This window comes from Salvelinus alpinus, chromosome 16 (genome assembly GCF_045679555.1).
Source record: "Salvelinus alpinus chromosome 16, SLU_Salpinus.1, whole genome shotgun sequence".
In the NCBI taxonomy this organism is placed as follows: Eukaryota; Metazoa; Chordata; class Actinopteri; order Salmoniformes; family Salmonidae; genus Salvelinus; species Salvelinus alpinus.
The window spans coordinates 15820458-15835064 of NC_092101.1; the positions used below are offsets into that span (position 1 = coordinate 15820458).

At 41.0% G+C, this 14607-nt stretch overlaps 1 protein-coding gene across 4 annotated transcripts in view; it reads right to left on the bottom strand.

The window, feature by feature from the left end:
- Window positions 1-14607, bottom strand: part of LOC139541000 (protein strawberry notch homolog 2-like) — a 113291-nt gene that overhangs the window by 19384 nt on the left and 79300 nt on the right. For 3 of the 4 annotated variants that reach the window (XM_071345139.1, XM_071345141.1, XM_071345142.1), the window contains 2 exons: window positions 1265-1426; window positions 536-619 (listed from right to left, as the gene is read on the bottom strand). In XM_071345139.1, coding sequence (XP_071201240.1) covers window positions 536-619; window positions 1265-1426 — 246 coding nt within the window. The remainder of the gene's footprint in view (window positions 1-535; window positions 620-1264; window positions 1427-14607) is intronic. The other variant, XM_071345140.1, reaches the window with a different exon arrangement.

Below are 14607 nucleotides of genomic sequence, written 5' to 3' on the forward strand. Positions count from 1 at the left end.
TCAGATCAGTGCGGATGAGGAAGATGATAAGTAAAATAACCTCAACCAACTGGACAAGACAGAAACAAGATAGATATGAGGTGAATTCTTTTTTTTTTAAGGTCTAAATCATGGTGGATGGTTACAGGTCAAAGGGTTGACAGAGCTAATTAACTGATAATTAGCTGACCTGCAATTACTTGTCCTGATGCTCGTTAATAAGGTCATTAAGAGCCTGAGTGGATAGATTAGAGAAATAGACTTCATTGTTTTGAGGGGCTCACTAAGAGTGACAGAGAAGTTAACAAAACCGACTGTTTTACTCAATATATTTACACAATATTTCAAAACCTATTTTTGTAACGTCCGCAAAAAAGGCAGCAATAATTCATGTGGGTTTAAAGTTATGCCAAACTTATTTGTAAGTTAGTGTCGCATATTTAAAATGATGCAGTCAGTTTTGACTCTATCTCCACATTCTTGTGCTTTTCAAAATGGGCCTCAGCCAGTCACTTGACTAATTTAGGTCGGATTAAATTTGGAGGGTTGAGGCTACCTGGTATCCTCCCAAAGGTGGGGTGCTGATAATGGCAGAGATATCCTCCAAACTGCTCAAACCCTGAAACCTGTTGGCATTTAGCTGCAGGGAGAACAAACAAAAAACAACATTCAAACCAAATGAAAAGATGCAAGTCACACCCGAGTCGTGTGAGTCATGAATGTCAGAACTTCTGGAACAACAACATAAGTGATATGTCAGCTTGTCAGTGAAAGCCAGCGGCAACAAAGAGCACAGAAAGTGTGTAGAATACATAATGATAAATAATGGAGAAAATAACAACAATAGAATCAATAGGAAAAACACAAAGACTCAAACAAATAACATTTCCCCCACTTCTGAGTCATATTCCCTAACATTCTCTCTTCCCGGAGATGGGTTGTAAACATATCTGACCCTGGATCAGTGGTTAGAGGCGACATTTACCTACTGTACATGACGTGTATTTGAGAATTGCTGTCGAGTGTTAAGCACACAGACACTTGGTCTTGTTTTTAGAGTGAGCATGTATGTGTGGGTATGAACATAGTGGTGTTAGTTGGCAGAGCTATTTTTATCTAGGTAGTAGTGTGTGGTGACGCATGTATGTGCTGATGAATATCTCATTGTTTTGTGTGAGAAAAAGAAAACAGCTTATGTGAGAGAGTGGGTGTGTGCTAGATGACTTATTATTTTTTATTTTATTATTTTTTAAGTAAGAGGGAGTCTGTAGTCGTGTCCCCTCACCTCCAGCTGGCTCTGTGCTGGTGTGTTTATGTCCCATAGCGTGGGCACGTGGGCCAGGTTGTCTGCGTGGATGAAGTCCTGGGCATCGGCGTACTCTGACAGAGAGTCGGCCGGAGAGGAGAACAGAGAGTTGTTGGAGAGGTCATCGATGCAGGACAGGTCCTGGAGACACAGAGAGGGCGACAGACAAAACATGTTAGTAAGATCTCTCCTTTCTGGATCAACTTAGTGATGGACCCTTCTCATGTTGCAGCAAATTCAGTGGGGTATAATAAAAAGGACACTTTTAAAAATCTTTGTACTGTGAAATTATTACTTGGTTTATACAGTAGTACCCTTTAAAGCAATGTTATGATTAGAAAGAGATACAATGCCGAAAGAAAAGTGTACATAAACTGCTTTGTGTATGTTTTGAAAATTCTTTACGCAATATATGCATGATGATTTCACGAGAACAAATTTGACCTAAATCAGAGTGAGACGAGCACCATGGAGGAGATACTGTCTGGAACCCGACACTGTGCGTGTGTGTGCATATTACTATCCTTGTGGCTACCCGAAATCCCCAAACGGATAGTAAAATAAGGAAAATTCTCCCTTGTGGCATTTCCCAGGTCCCCACGAGGACAAACGCTATTTTAGGTTAGAATTAGGGTTAGGAGTAAGTGATAGGTTTAGGTTTGGGAAAATAGGCTTTTGAATGGAAATACATTTAGGTCCCCACAATGATAGTAAAACATATGCAGTGCGTTTGTGCCTGATAAGTGATGTAAGACGTGCCCTCGTAAATGTATTTGTTTATGCATGTGTAAGTTCATGTACTGTACGTGTGAGTGAGTACATAAATACAATACATATGTAGATAAGTATGTGTATAGTTTTCCCACAGTATGATTGGACGGTCAGTCATTGGTAGAGGCTCCCACAACCCCACACTTCTTTTTAGTGGAACCACCCAGAGGCCCAAGAATCAACTAGGCCCAGTTGTGCATAACAAGAGCAGCAGCTCCAACCAAAGATGAGCCAGCAGCCCAAGACTGATACAAACCATGGAATTAAAAAAAGACTGACCAGGGACAGCATGTAGGATACACTGTCCAGCACAGTAGAAGGGTCGTTCCACCAAGTCGGTGACCAATTCGGTGATATTTTTTATTTTAACATTCTGCCATAAAGAGCACATGTTCGACTTCATAAAATAAAGAGTTTTTCCCATCCCAAGAGGTTAAATAAAATGACTATAGTAAGTGTCTAAGCACCAAATAAAGTAACAGCGTTGACCGTAACAGGGTAAAGATTTTCATGTCAAATCAGAAATAAATCTTTGTGTTAGGGAGAATGTAAGCTTGTTGTGTGCAACAGGGCGGGGCAATTGAATGAAAGCTTCATTTAAAAAAAAAAGTATTTATTGTTTAAACATTTCTACCATGTCTATGGGTAACAGGATTGACGTATTATGCTTGGCTGGCTCAGTTCTTCACCACAAAACACCAGGAAAACGGCAAAAAAAAGAGTAGAACCAGATCACCTGCTTTTACACTAGGATTTGACTATTAGATGTTCAATGTTTCTTTCTAAAAATATATTTCAAAAGGAATAGTTTCAACATATTAAAATGAGAGTTCAGTTCACGTAACAGGGTTGATCTTAAAATGAGGGACAGACGTAAATTAGTAACTAATGACATGAAATCAATAATAATCTTCAGAAACTAACTAGGGCTTTAACAATGATGGTGAAACTTGGGAGACATTTTTGGATTAAGTGGGAAATCTTCCTAGAAGTGACACAGTTGACATGTCAAAATGGACATGTTAAAATCTGTTTAATTAAATTCTCTATGTGGTCTATATTAAAGGGCACTTCATTTAATGTAACAGGCTTTTAAAATTCAATATTGGGGCAAAATGTATATTTAAAATATCAAAGGGACGCAAAAGTCACCCATTTCGTGGAGCGACCCAGGAACATACAGGACACATTCAAGAAAGTACAGTATTATATAGAGCCATTATTGCATGGAACACCCATCTCATATTGCTCAAATGAACAGAAAAACAACAAAAGCAACACCTCTCCCCTATTTGACCTAGATAATGTGTGTATGTACAGACATGTAGGCTGTGTGCCTTTTTCCACATTTTGTTACAGCCTTATTCTAAAATTGATTTTCTCCTCAATCTACACACATAATGACAAAGCAAGAAAATATGTATACAATTTTGCACATTTATTACAAATAAAAAAACTTAAATATCACATTTATTTAAGCATTCAGACCCTTTACTAAGTACTTTGTTGAAGCAACTTTGGCAGCGATAACAGCATTGAGTCTTCTTGGGTATGAAGCTTAGCTTATCTGTCAGGTTGGATGGGGAGCAGCACTGCACAGTTATTTTTAGGTCTCTCCAGAGATGTTCGATCAGGTTCAAGTCCGGGCTCTGGCTAGGTCACTCATCCTGAAGCCACACCTGCGTTGTCTTGGCTGTGTGCTTAGGGTCGTTGTCCTGTTGAAAGGTGAACCTTCACCCCAGTGTGAGGTCCAGAATGCTCTGGAGCAGGTTCTCATCAAGGATCTCTGTACTTTGCTAGGTTAATCTTTTCCTCGATCCTGACAAGTCTCCCAGTCCCTGCCGCTGAAAAACATCCCCCACAGCATGATGCTGCAACCACCATGCTTCACCGTAGAGATGGTGCCAGGTTTCCTCCAGACGTGACGCTTGGCATTCAGGCCAGAGAGTTCAATCTTGGTTTCATTAGACCAGAGAACCTTGTTTCTCCTGGTCTGAGAGTCCTTTAGGTGCCTTTTGACAAACTCCATGCGGGCTGTTACAGTTGAAGTCGGAAGTTTACATAAACAAGTTTTAATGACTCCAACCTAAGTGTATCAACCACTCCACAAATGTCATGTTAACAAACTACAGGACATCTACTTCGTGCATGACAAGTCATTTTTCCAACAATTGTTTACAGACAGATTATTTCACTGTATCACAATTCCAGTGGGTCAGAAGTTTACATACACTGAGTTGACTGTGCCTTTAAACAGGTTGGAAAACTCCAGAAAATGATGTCATGGCTTTAGAAGCTTCTGATAGGCTAATTGACATTATTTGAGTCAATTGGAGGTGTACCTGCGGATGTATTTCAAGGCCTACCTTCAAACTCAGTGCCTCTGCTTGACATCATGGGAAAATCAAAATAAAATCAGCCAAGACCGCAGGAAAAAAATTGTAGACCTCCACAAGTCTGGTTCATCCTTGGGAGCAATTTCCAAACGCCTGAAGGTACCACGTTCATCTGTACAAACAATAGTACGCAAGTATAAACACTATGGGACCACACAGCCGTCATACCGCTCAGGAAGGAGACGCGTTCTTTGGTGCGAAAAGTGAAAATCAATCCCAGAACAACAGCAAAGGACCTTGTGAAGATGCTGGAGGAAACGGGTAGAAAAGTATCTATATCCACAGTAAAACGAGTCCTACATCGACATAACCTGAAAGGCCGCTCAGCAAGGAAGAAGCCACTGCTCCAACACTGCCATAAAAAAGCCAGACTAGGGTTTGCAACTGCACATGGGGACAAAGATCGTACTTTTTGGAGAAATGTCCTCGTCTGATGAAACAAAAATAGAACTATTTGGCCATAATGACCATCGTTATGTTTGGAGGAAAAAGGGGGATGCTTGCAAGCTGAAGAATACCATCCCAACCATGAAGTACGGGGGTGGCAGCATCATGTTGTGGGGGTGCTTTGCTGCAGGAGGGACTGGTGCACTTCACAAAATAGATGGCATCATGAGGTAGGAACATGATGTGGATATAATGAAGCAACATATCTCAAGACATCAGTCGGAAAGTTAAAGCTTGGTCGCAAATGGGTCTTCCAAATGGACAATGACCCAGAGCATACTTCTGAAGTTGTGGCAAAATGGCTTTAGGACAACAAAGTCAAGGTATTGGAGTGGCCATCATAAAGCCCTGACCTCAATCCTACAGAGAATTTGTGGGCAGAACTGAAAAAACGTGTGCGAGCAAGGAGGCCTACAAACCTGACTCAGTTACACCACCTCTGTAGGGAGGAATGGGCCAAAATTCACCCAACTTATTGTGGGAAGCTTGTGGAAGGCTACCCGAAACATTTGACCCAAGTTAAACAATTTAAAGGCAATGCTACCAAATACTAATTGAGTGTATGTAAACTTCTGACCCACTGGGAATGTGATGAAGTTAAATACAAGCTGAAATAAATCACTCTATTATTCTGACATTTCACATTCTGAAAATAAAGTGTTGATCCTAACGGACCTAAAATAGGGAATTTTTACTAGGATTAAATGTCAGAAATTGTGAAAAACTAAGTTGAAATGTATTTGGCTAAGGTGTATGTAAACTTCCGACTTCAACTGTATGTGCCTTTTACTGAGGAGTGCTGCACAGATGGTTGTCCTTCTGTAAGGTTCTTCCATCTCCACAGAGGAACTCTGGAGCTGTATCAGAGTGACCATCGGGTTCTGGGTCACATCCCTGAACATGGCCCTTCTCCACCGATTGCTCAGTTTGTCCGGGCAGCCAGCTCTAGGAAGTGTCTTGGTCACAACCTTCTTCCATTTAAGAATGATGAGGCTGCTGTGTTCTTGGGGACCTTCAATACTGCAGAATTGTTTTGGTACCCTTCCCCAGATCTGTGCCGACACAATCCTGTCTCTGAGCTTTACGGACAATTCCTTCGAAGCCACGGCTTGGTTTTTGCACTGTCAACTGTGGGACCTTATGTAGACAGGTGTGTTCTTCTCCAAATCATGTCCAATCAATTGAATTTACTCCAGGTGGACTCCAATCAAGTTTTAAAAACATCAAGGATGATCAATGGAAACAGGATGCACGAAAGCTCAATTTGAGTCTCATAGCAAAGGTGCTGAATCATTTTCTAAATAAGGTATCTGTTTTTCTATTTGTAATACATTTGCAAAAATGTCTAAAAACCTGTTTTCACATTGTCATTATGGGGTAGCGTAGATTAATGAAGGAACATTTTTATTTAATCAATTTTAGAATAAGGTTGTAACATAGCAAAATGTGGGAAAAGGGCAGGGTTCTGAATACTTTCTGAATGCACTGTATGTATGTAGTTCTGTCCTTGTCTATTAATTAATTAAATGAATATTAATGGTCTGTATTACGTAATGTTTCATGTTTTGTGTGAACCCCAGGAAGAGTAGCTGCTGCTTTCTTAACAGCTAATGGGGATCCTAATAAAATACCAAAACATACATCAGAGCATAACATACACTCATAACTAATGAAAGAACATTAATGGAAAACAACTGCCCCTCGCATCTGCCAGTGGGTCTGTGTGTGTTTACACAAACGGGGTCAGAGGAGCAGGATGTGGTGATGCGCTTGTGTGTGTGTGTGTGGAGCTCGGGGGTGGTAAAGAGTTCCTATAGAGAGCTTTTTCAAGGGCACAGCACTCAGCTAATCAGTGTTTACTGGTAGCTTTGTGATTACTCTCCTGGTTGTATCAGCGTGTGTGTGTGTGTGTGTGTTAACTCTGCTAGGGCAAGATCAGACTTAAGCTCTGAAATTAGCCTCTTGAAGTTGTGCCCTGTGGACAGCTAAGTGGAACGGTTGCAGTTTGGTGTGTATAGAAGAGAACGGGGGGAGAAAAGCAGAGACGATCCATGGAAACTCTCCCCCCTCCATTCCTCCACCAATCACGCTCTCCCCTCACCCCACTATCATTCCAAGAAATGTGGCTGTTCCGGCAGATGAGTGATTAGTAAACAAGGAGGAACAAAACGTAACCAGAGGCCGCTCCGAAGAGAGACACATACTACACCCACCTTCCGCAACTGCTCAGCAGTTCCTACAGTGGGAACACAGACTTAGTGATAAATTCCTTCCTCACACAAGGAACTCACACATAGGAGGGCCTCAAACTCTTACAATAAAAACTAGGCAACAAGACACTATGTAACATAACACAACCCATCCTGCATTCTTCTCCTAGATTTAGAGAGATTAGTCACATGCACAGGGTTGCAGGGGTGGGAAGTGCAGGAAAGGGATAGGGTTAGAATGTAGCTGACTAGTGATGGCTATTCAGCAGTCTGATGGTAGAAGCTATTGGTCAGTCTTTCAGTATTTGCTATGATGCTCCTATATTGCCTGCGTCCGAGTCATGGAAGCGGGGAGGACAGTCCATGGCTCGTGTGGCTGGGGTCCCTGATGACCTTCTTGGTCTTCCTGCAACACCTGGTGTTGTAGGTTTCCTGGAGGGCAGGCAGGTGCTCCTGTATAACACTGAGGGCCCTCGGGGACAGGACACATTTCTTCAGCCTCCTGAGATTGAAAAGTTGCGGTCATCCCTTCTTCACCACTGTGTCCGCGTGGTTTGACCATTTCAGCTCCTCTGAGATGTGTATGCCGAGAAACTTGAAGTTTGACTGTCTCACATTTGTTGGGCTTCATATGAGAATTTCACCATAGGGATAGCCCTCTCAGAGAGCTGCCTCTTGTTGGACCATTCAAGGAGAGTTGGTTAAATGGATAAAAGGGCAGTAGCAGGAACAGTGGCATCTAGTGGGCAAAACCTGTTACTTGCACTTCATTTATGGGGAAAATGCAAGTGGCTTCAATAGCTAATTTCTCTGACCAAGGGGGAGAGAAACATACCAAATTCACTGAGAATACATTTCATAGTATGAATAAACAATAATCCACGTTGCAGCTTCATACAGTTTGTCAAACACTGAGAACTGATAGTATATACTGGCCATTGGGGTGGGCTCTGTTTGACAATTTATTTAGATTCGTCACATCTTAAATCATAGTTTTTTTTGTAAATCGGAAGTTACTTTATTTAATGAATATTATATTTCATTAAATTTGGGTGCAATCAATTAGCTTTCAAGATCAAAATCACATTTCAAATTATTTTATAGAAATGCTTATCGTATTGGTTTCTAACTACAGAAAAATGTCAATCTGACATGGTGGGTGTCAAATTCCTCGTGCTTTTTGAGGTGGAACGACTATGACGTTTTGTTTATTGATTGACCAATTCATATTGTAATGTTTTCATAAACAGTCGGAGAGCGGAACTAATCTCATTCTCCCAACAGCTCCAGTGCTCTTGTTCCGACAGGATGAACCATTTCATCCCAGGGAAGATGATACCAACCTTTCCCTGTCAAGCCAGGAGAAAAACTTGGATTAAGATGAACAAACTGGGGTGTCACTTGAGACCGCTGAAAAAGATGGCAGCACTTAAGAGAGCTCCTAATACCCACATGTCAATATTGAAATTCATCGGCATACAATTGTCTTAATATATTGACTTGTAGTACAGTTTAATATAAAGATAATTTACATTTTGAAACAGCTCGCTGAAGTGGCGTTATTGGAATGTCGACACACGCTAAAAATGTATTCAAGCTTAACGCAGTATTCACAGGCCACAGACTAGCAAACAAACAAGTCATCGCGAATAATCAAGTAAACCCAGATAAAATCAGTACATCTTTAGAATCTAATTGAGCAAATGGGAAAGATGAATACGACTTTGTTGGGTGTTGCATCCGATGTCTCCATGATAAAAACAACTACCGAGCTGAAGGAAAAACTTGATGCGATACAACTGAGGATGTATAAGGCAGAGGGACACTGGACATATTGTGAAATCGTGTCAAAGTACTTCAGAACAGAAGTAGGATAAATATGGTGAGATATGTTAATCTGAAAGAGGGGAGTGAGGCTGGTTGTGGACTAATCTCGTGTGTGCACAATCATCGCAGAATGATTTGGAGTTGACGACCGGCACGAATTTGAAATTGAACGAACCCAGCGCAGCTTAACCATGCCTGACGAGAATGGGCGCCGAGAACGGTTCTCATCCACTTCCTACATCCCAGGATAAGATACTTAAAGCCGCAAAAGAAAAGGGTGGCTTTCAATGGGAAGGCCACCGGCTGTCTTTTTCCCTGTACCTGTCCAAGGAAAATGGCAATGAATAAGAAGTTTGCAATGGCGAAGAAACAACTACACGAGAAGAACGGCAGGCATACACTGGACAGGTCATAATGAATTTTGAGTTGAGACTGCAGTCCATCATTACTTTAAGACATGAAAGTCAGTCAATGCAGAACATTTCAAGAAGCTGAAAGTTTCTTCGAGTGCAGTTGCAAACAACATCAAGCGCTATGATGAAACTGGCTCTCATGAGGACCGTCACAGGAAAGGAAGACCCAGAGTTAGCTCTGCTGCAGCGGATAAATTTAGAGTAGAGTAGAGTTAACTGCACCTCAGATTGCAGCCCAAATAAAAGTAACAGATACATCAACTAATCAGAGGAGACTGCGTGAATCAGGCCTTCATGGTCAAATTGCTGCAAAGAAACCACTACTTAAAGGATATAATAGCACATGGGTCCAAAAAGAAGAGAGAAGGGGCTGAAGCAGTAAAAAGATTAGAAACCAATATTTTTTTAATTTCACCTTTATTTGATTTTCTGTCACAGTCTTGCAGGGGAGAGGTTTGTTGAAACTTCCAACACAATTTTGTTACACTCAAAAGGTGTGTGGAGAACAGTACACAAGATATGTGGAATTTCACATCTAAAAACAAGGCTACTCATCATTGTGTCACAATCCCATGGCTACGGATAGGAAATAAGTGTACTGGAAACAATGGTAATGTAAGGAATTCATTCTACAGGTGATCTGTACAATGAAGATGTTTTAAAGTCATACTCAGATTTGGTACAAAAATATGATGTGGGAGACAAGGGACATTTCTGTAAATATTTACAATTGAGGGAATGTTTGTTAACCGGCTACCAACAAAATCCAGGAAAGAACCCAATAGCGGAGTATTTGTAATTACCCAAACATAAAGCAGCCATTTTTTACTCAATATTTAGTCATCTGTAGAGTAGACTGTAAAAAACGGCAGAACAATATGGCAAGCTGACCTTAAGTGTGAAATTGAGGATGACACCTGGTTGAAAATCTTGTCCAAACATAAGGGAAGCCAGGGGGAAACCTAAGACACTAAATAGGTTTTATTGGACCCCAACTAGCCCCATAAGATGGGGCTGAACAACAATTCTCTGTGTTGGAAATGCCAGAAAGACTGGGACATTAAGAGCAATATGGGAATGTACATTAGAGCTACCTTTCTGGAAGGATGTTTGAAAATATCTGGAGAAATGATTGGGGTTAACAATTCCAGTTTCACCGGGAATGTGTCTCCTGGGCGATAGAAAAGAGTTACCTAATGTAACAAATGAGGAATTTGCACTGATCACTGTTGGTATGGTTACAGCAGCTAGAGTAATCCTTAGAATTTGGAAGGGTCATGCTACTCTTACTCTGAAACAGTAGATACAATCAATGTTGGAAGTAGCATCTTATGAACAAATGCTTGCTAGGATCACTGGCAGAAACAACAATTCTAGAATCTGGACATTTTATTTGTCATGTTTCTAGGACTTGCAGGTGATGACTTATGCTTGCGAACCCATTTAGTTCTGTACTGTAGCTTGTGAGATACTATTTGACTGTGTATATGTGCCATGTTGGAGGATATGTCTGAATGTCATGCTCAATGTTTTTATGCTGTACAATGTCAAATATTTTTTTGTTTGTTTATTTGTTTGTTTGGTTGGTTGTGTTTGTTGAAAAAATGAAAAAATAAATAACTTCAATAACAAACAAAAAAAGAACAGAAACGGTCTCTCGAAAATATCATGGCCGAGGCGGTTCTTCTCAAAATCACCAACCAATTGTACCCCCCAGCTCCACTAATCTCCACTCACAGAGGGAGAGAGGAGAACCAGAGCAGACTGGAATGTATTGTTCTTAATAAATGTGAGGCATGCGTGACTGGTAAAGCACTATTTGTTCCTCCGGCGGTGCGGCCGGTGCTGCAGCTAAGATTATGTTCTGTTAGGCAGAGATAAAACCTGAATACCAACTGCACTGATGGTAATCTGGCCTTCAACAGGCACAGCCTGCCTGCCTGGCTGGCTCCTAATCCTGCTTCCCTCTCTACCTCACAGGACAAAACATGGAAACGGCAGAGTGGGAGAAAGAAAGAGAGAGACAGAGAGAATGTTTTCAGAGGGAAAACATGGAGAAATCTGTGATTGGGCAAGAAGTTTATCGTGTGCGTGTGTGAGAGAGAGAGAGAACAGTAGCAGAGAGTGTATGGCCTTTGTGAGATAAAAGGTTTTCAGAGTGCGGACAAGTTGCGCAAGTGCTCATTTACGAAACTGCAGAGCTGCGAGTGTTGGTCAGAATTTTCCCAGTTTGTCTGTCAATCCTCATGTACTCACACAAAGCCAGTCCTTCACATGTTCCTCTTCCACTTCTCCCGTTTAAGTGCTGAACCCAGCGTTTTCTCCTTCCCATCATCCAAACCCACACGCAGAGGAAAACCACATTCATGCCCATATATAGGCCTCCTTTTCACAATCCTTCAGTGATATGATCTGAAACCTCCGACTATTTCACACAAACACATTAAATACACACACACCAGGGTTTCCGTTAGCCAGTAACGGAGGAATTTCGGCAGATAAAAAAAAAATGAAAAGCCCATAAATAAAGCCCATAAATATAGCAGCCGGCTATTGCTGCAATGAGCACCCCTGTCAGAGAGCAAAGTAAGGGGCTCACTCTTAGGGCTGTTACGTTGACCTTATTACAGCCCCACACACACGGCAGTCAAATTCCACAAGACAGTTTAGTCACAGTAATTAGGCTTCTGCTAGCTCTGATGCTGCTGATCGTCATTAGTAGCCTACCAAACTGGTACTCGGCACTATTGTCCCTTAATCACTCTGACATCAATGCAAATGTCATCGACAATCTAATCAAACACCTCATGACAGCCCATCGGGCTCATGTTGCACAACATTTCTGTAGGTTATGCAATTGTGTGAGAAAACAAGAGTTATGGCAGCTTTCTATAGGCTAGGCCTACTATATTTATCAACTTCCCTAATATTAAGCACATTGCTCAGCCTACCTGGCTGGCATGAAAATGAATCACGGGGGGGGGGGTGGGGGGTGGGGGGGGGTGGGGGGGTGTCCTCCATTCGCTATTTAAGTACATAGATGACAGGTATATTTTTCCGGTACTCCTGTTGAGACAGGTGCATGATAATGGTCCATTCTGAATCAAATCCAAACAAATTTCACACTTACTATATGTAAAAACATTATCAAATCAAGATAAGTGTGATGGTGACAATATTAGCCCATCACTTGTGAATGATGCCCAGCTTAAGCAAGAAAAAGCGCATGCTTTTTCCTCTTGACTTTTTCAAATATAGGCACACACATCATGTAGCCTAGCCCATAGGCCTACATGTATTGATAAGGTTCGTATCACAACAAAACTGGCCAAATAACTTTTTAAAAAGAAGCACATTAATCTGCTTTACAACAGGTATAGAGCCTAACTGGCATACATACGCAGTGCGTGAGTTAAGGTTGGGGAAGAAAATGTTCACCATAAAACGCACCTTTAATATAAAAGCATTACATGCATATTCACATTTGTGGTCACTTTTGAGAATGGTGTTATCCTGCTAACGGAACATTCACGCTTATAGCCCACTGCCGTGTGCACATTGCTGCACTTATAATTATAAGAAATAGCCTAACCGTTTATCAACATTTTAAGCTAAACGTTCTCATCCGTTGCGTCAGGCTCATTGCTTAAAACAGGTTTTGTGATGCTATCCCATCTCACAACTGTCCCACATTATGTTTGGAATATTAATTTCTTACACAGAATAGAAAGTCAACTTTTGTACTATGGGGGATAGTAGACTGACATTGGCTAGTGCTTTTGCTGTTCGGTAGGCCTACTCATCTTGTTGGCTGACTAAGTAAAATGGACAGTTCTTCCAATACGCGCCTCGGAATTGGATAAGGAGGTGCGCCGAGGCATTATCAAGTGCTTGTCAAATTGTGAATGAGAGATTGAAGTGCAAAAAACAAAGCAGAGCATATGCCTTTCATGCAACTTTTTTCAAATCATTAGGCACATCATGCAGTCTTAGAATATATTAAAAACCAAAAACATATAGCCCAACATGTATCATAACTAAAGTTACATAAATAACTCAAAATTAAGCATATAGGAGGACCTGTGTCTTTGTTAACTGCTTAACACAGAATAGCCGCATGTGCGCACTCCATCAAATTATTTGGAGAAAATATTCTTTATATTTTATTCAGCTATGTTCAATTGTATTCTTCAAACTATAAAATAATGGCATTGAATTCTAAGCAAATCTTGCCTGCTAAATGAACTAGTGTAGCCCACAGCCATTTGGCATAGCCTGATCAGGACCTAATACAAGAACAACTCAGAGTATGCTATTCTATCTTTCTGAAAGTCAACATTTTCTTCATATCACGCTTCTTTAGACCTGTCTAAAATAAATAATGGATTTATTGTGATGGTGCAGACTATATTACATGGCTGTATTAGACATTCTAAAATGTAGATGTTCCAAAGGTCTGCATCAGTGGCTTGTAGGCAGTGTGTGGAAGCCCGGAGATGCTAAATGTGTTTATGTTAATTAATTGGTCTGTGTGACTCTGTGTAATATCACTAAAACACCTACTGGGGCATCCAGGGAGAAGAGAAACAGCCTGGCAAAACCGAAATGAAATAACTATTATAGTAGCTTTACACAGCAGGCCTGTGACAAGACATGGAGGCTAGCCATTGTTCAACAACCGTAGAAGGTATGGCTAGCCTCTGTTCAGCAAGTTTATTTTTTCAGGAAGTCTAACGCTGAGTACAGGTGTTTCACTCTGGCTCTAAAATCACATTGCCCATATTAGTGCTGAGCGATTAACCAACATTTGTATTTATTTTTCGGGGTTATTAAACAACTAATTGGCTAGAATTCCATTTATTTTTATTTTTTTGTGAGCCCAACGCGTCATGTTTTTAGAGCGAAATCAAATCATTCATGACAGAAATCAGAGAAATCAAGTCAAGAACTATGTGGGATGCCGGGCTGAAGGGAGTTGTAGTTTTCATTAACCTCTCTAGGGTACGTGGGACTGTAGCGTCTCACCTCGTCAGCCAGTGAAACTGCAGGGCGCCAAATTCAAAACAGAAATCCCATAATTAAAATTCCTCAAACATACATGTATTTTACACCATTTTAAAGATACACTTGTTGTAAATCCAGCCACAGTGTCCGATTTCAAAAAGGCTTTACGACGAAAGCAAACCAAACGATTATGTTAGGTCAGAGCCAAGTCACAGAAAAACAGACATTTTTCCAGCCAAAGACAGGAGTCACAA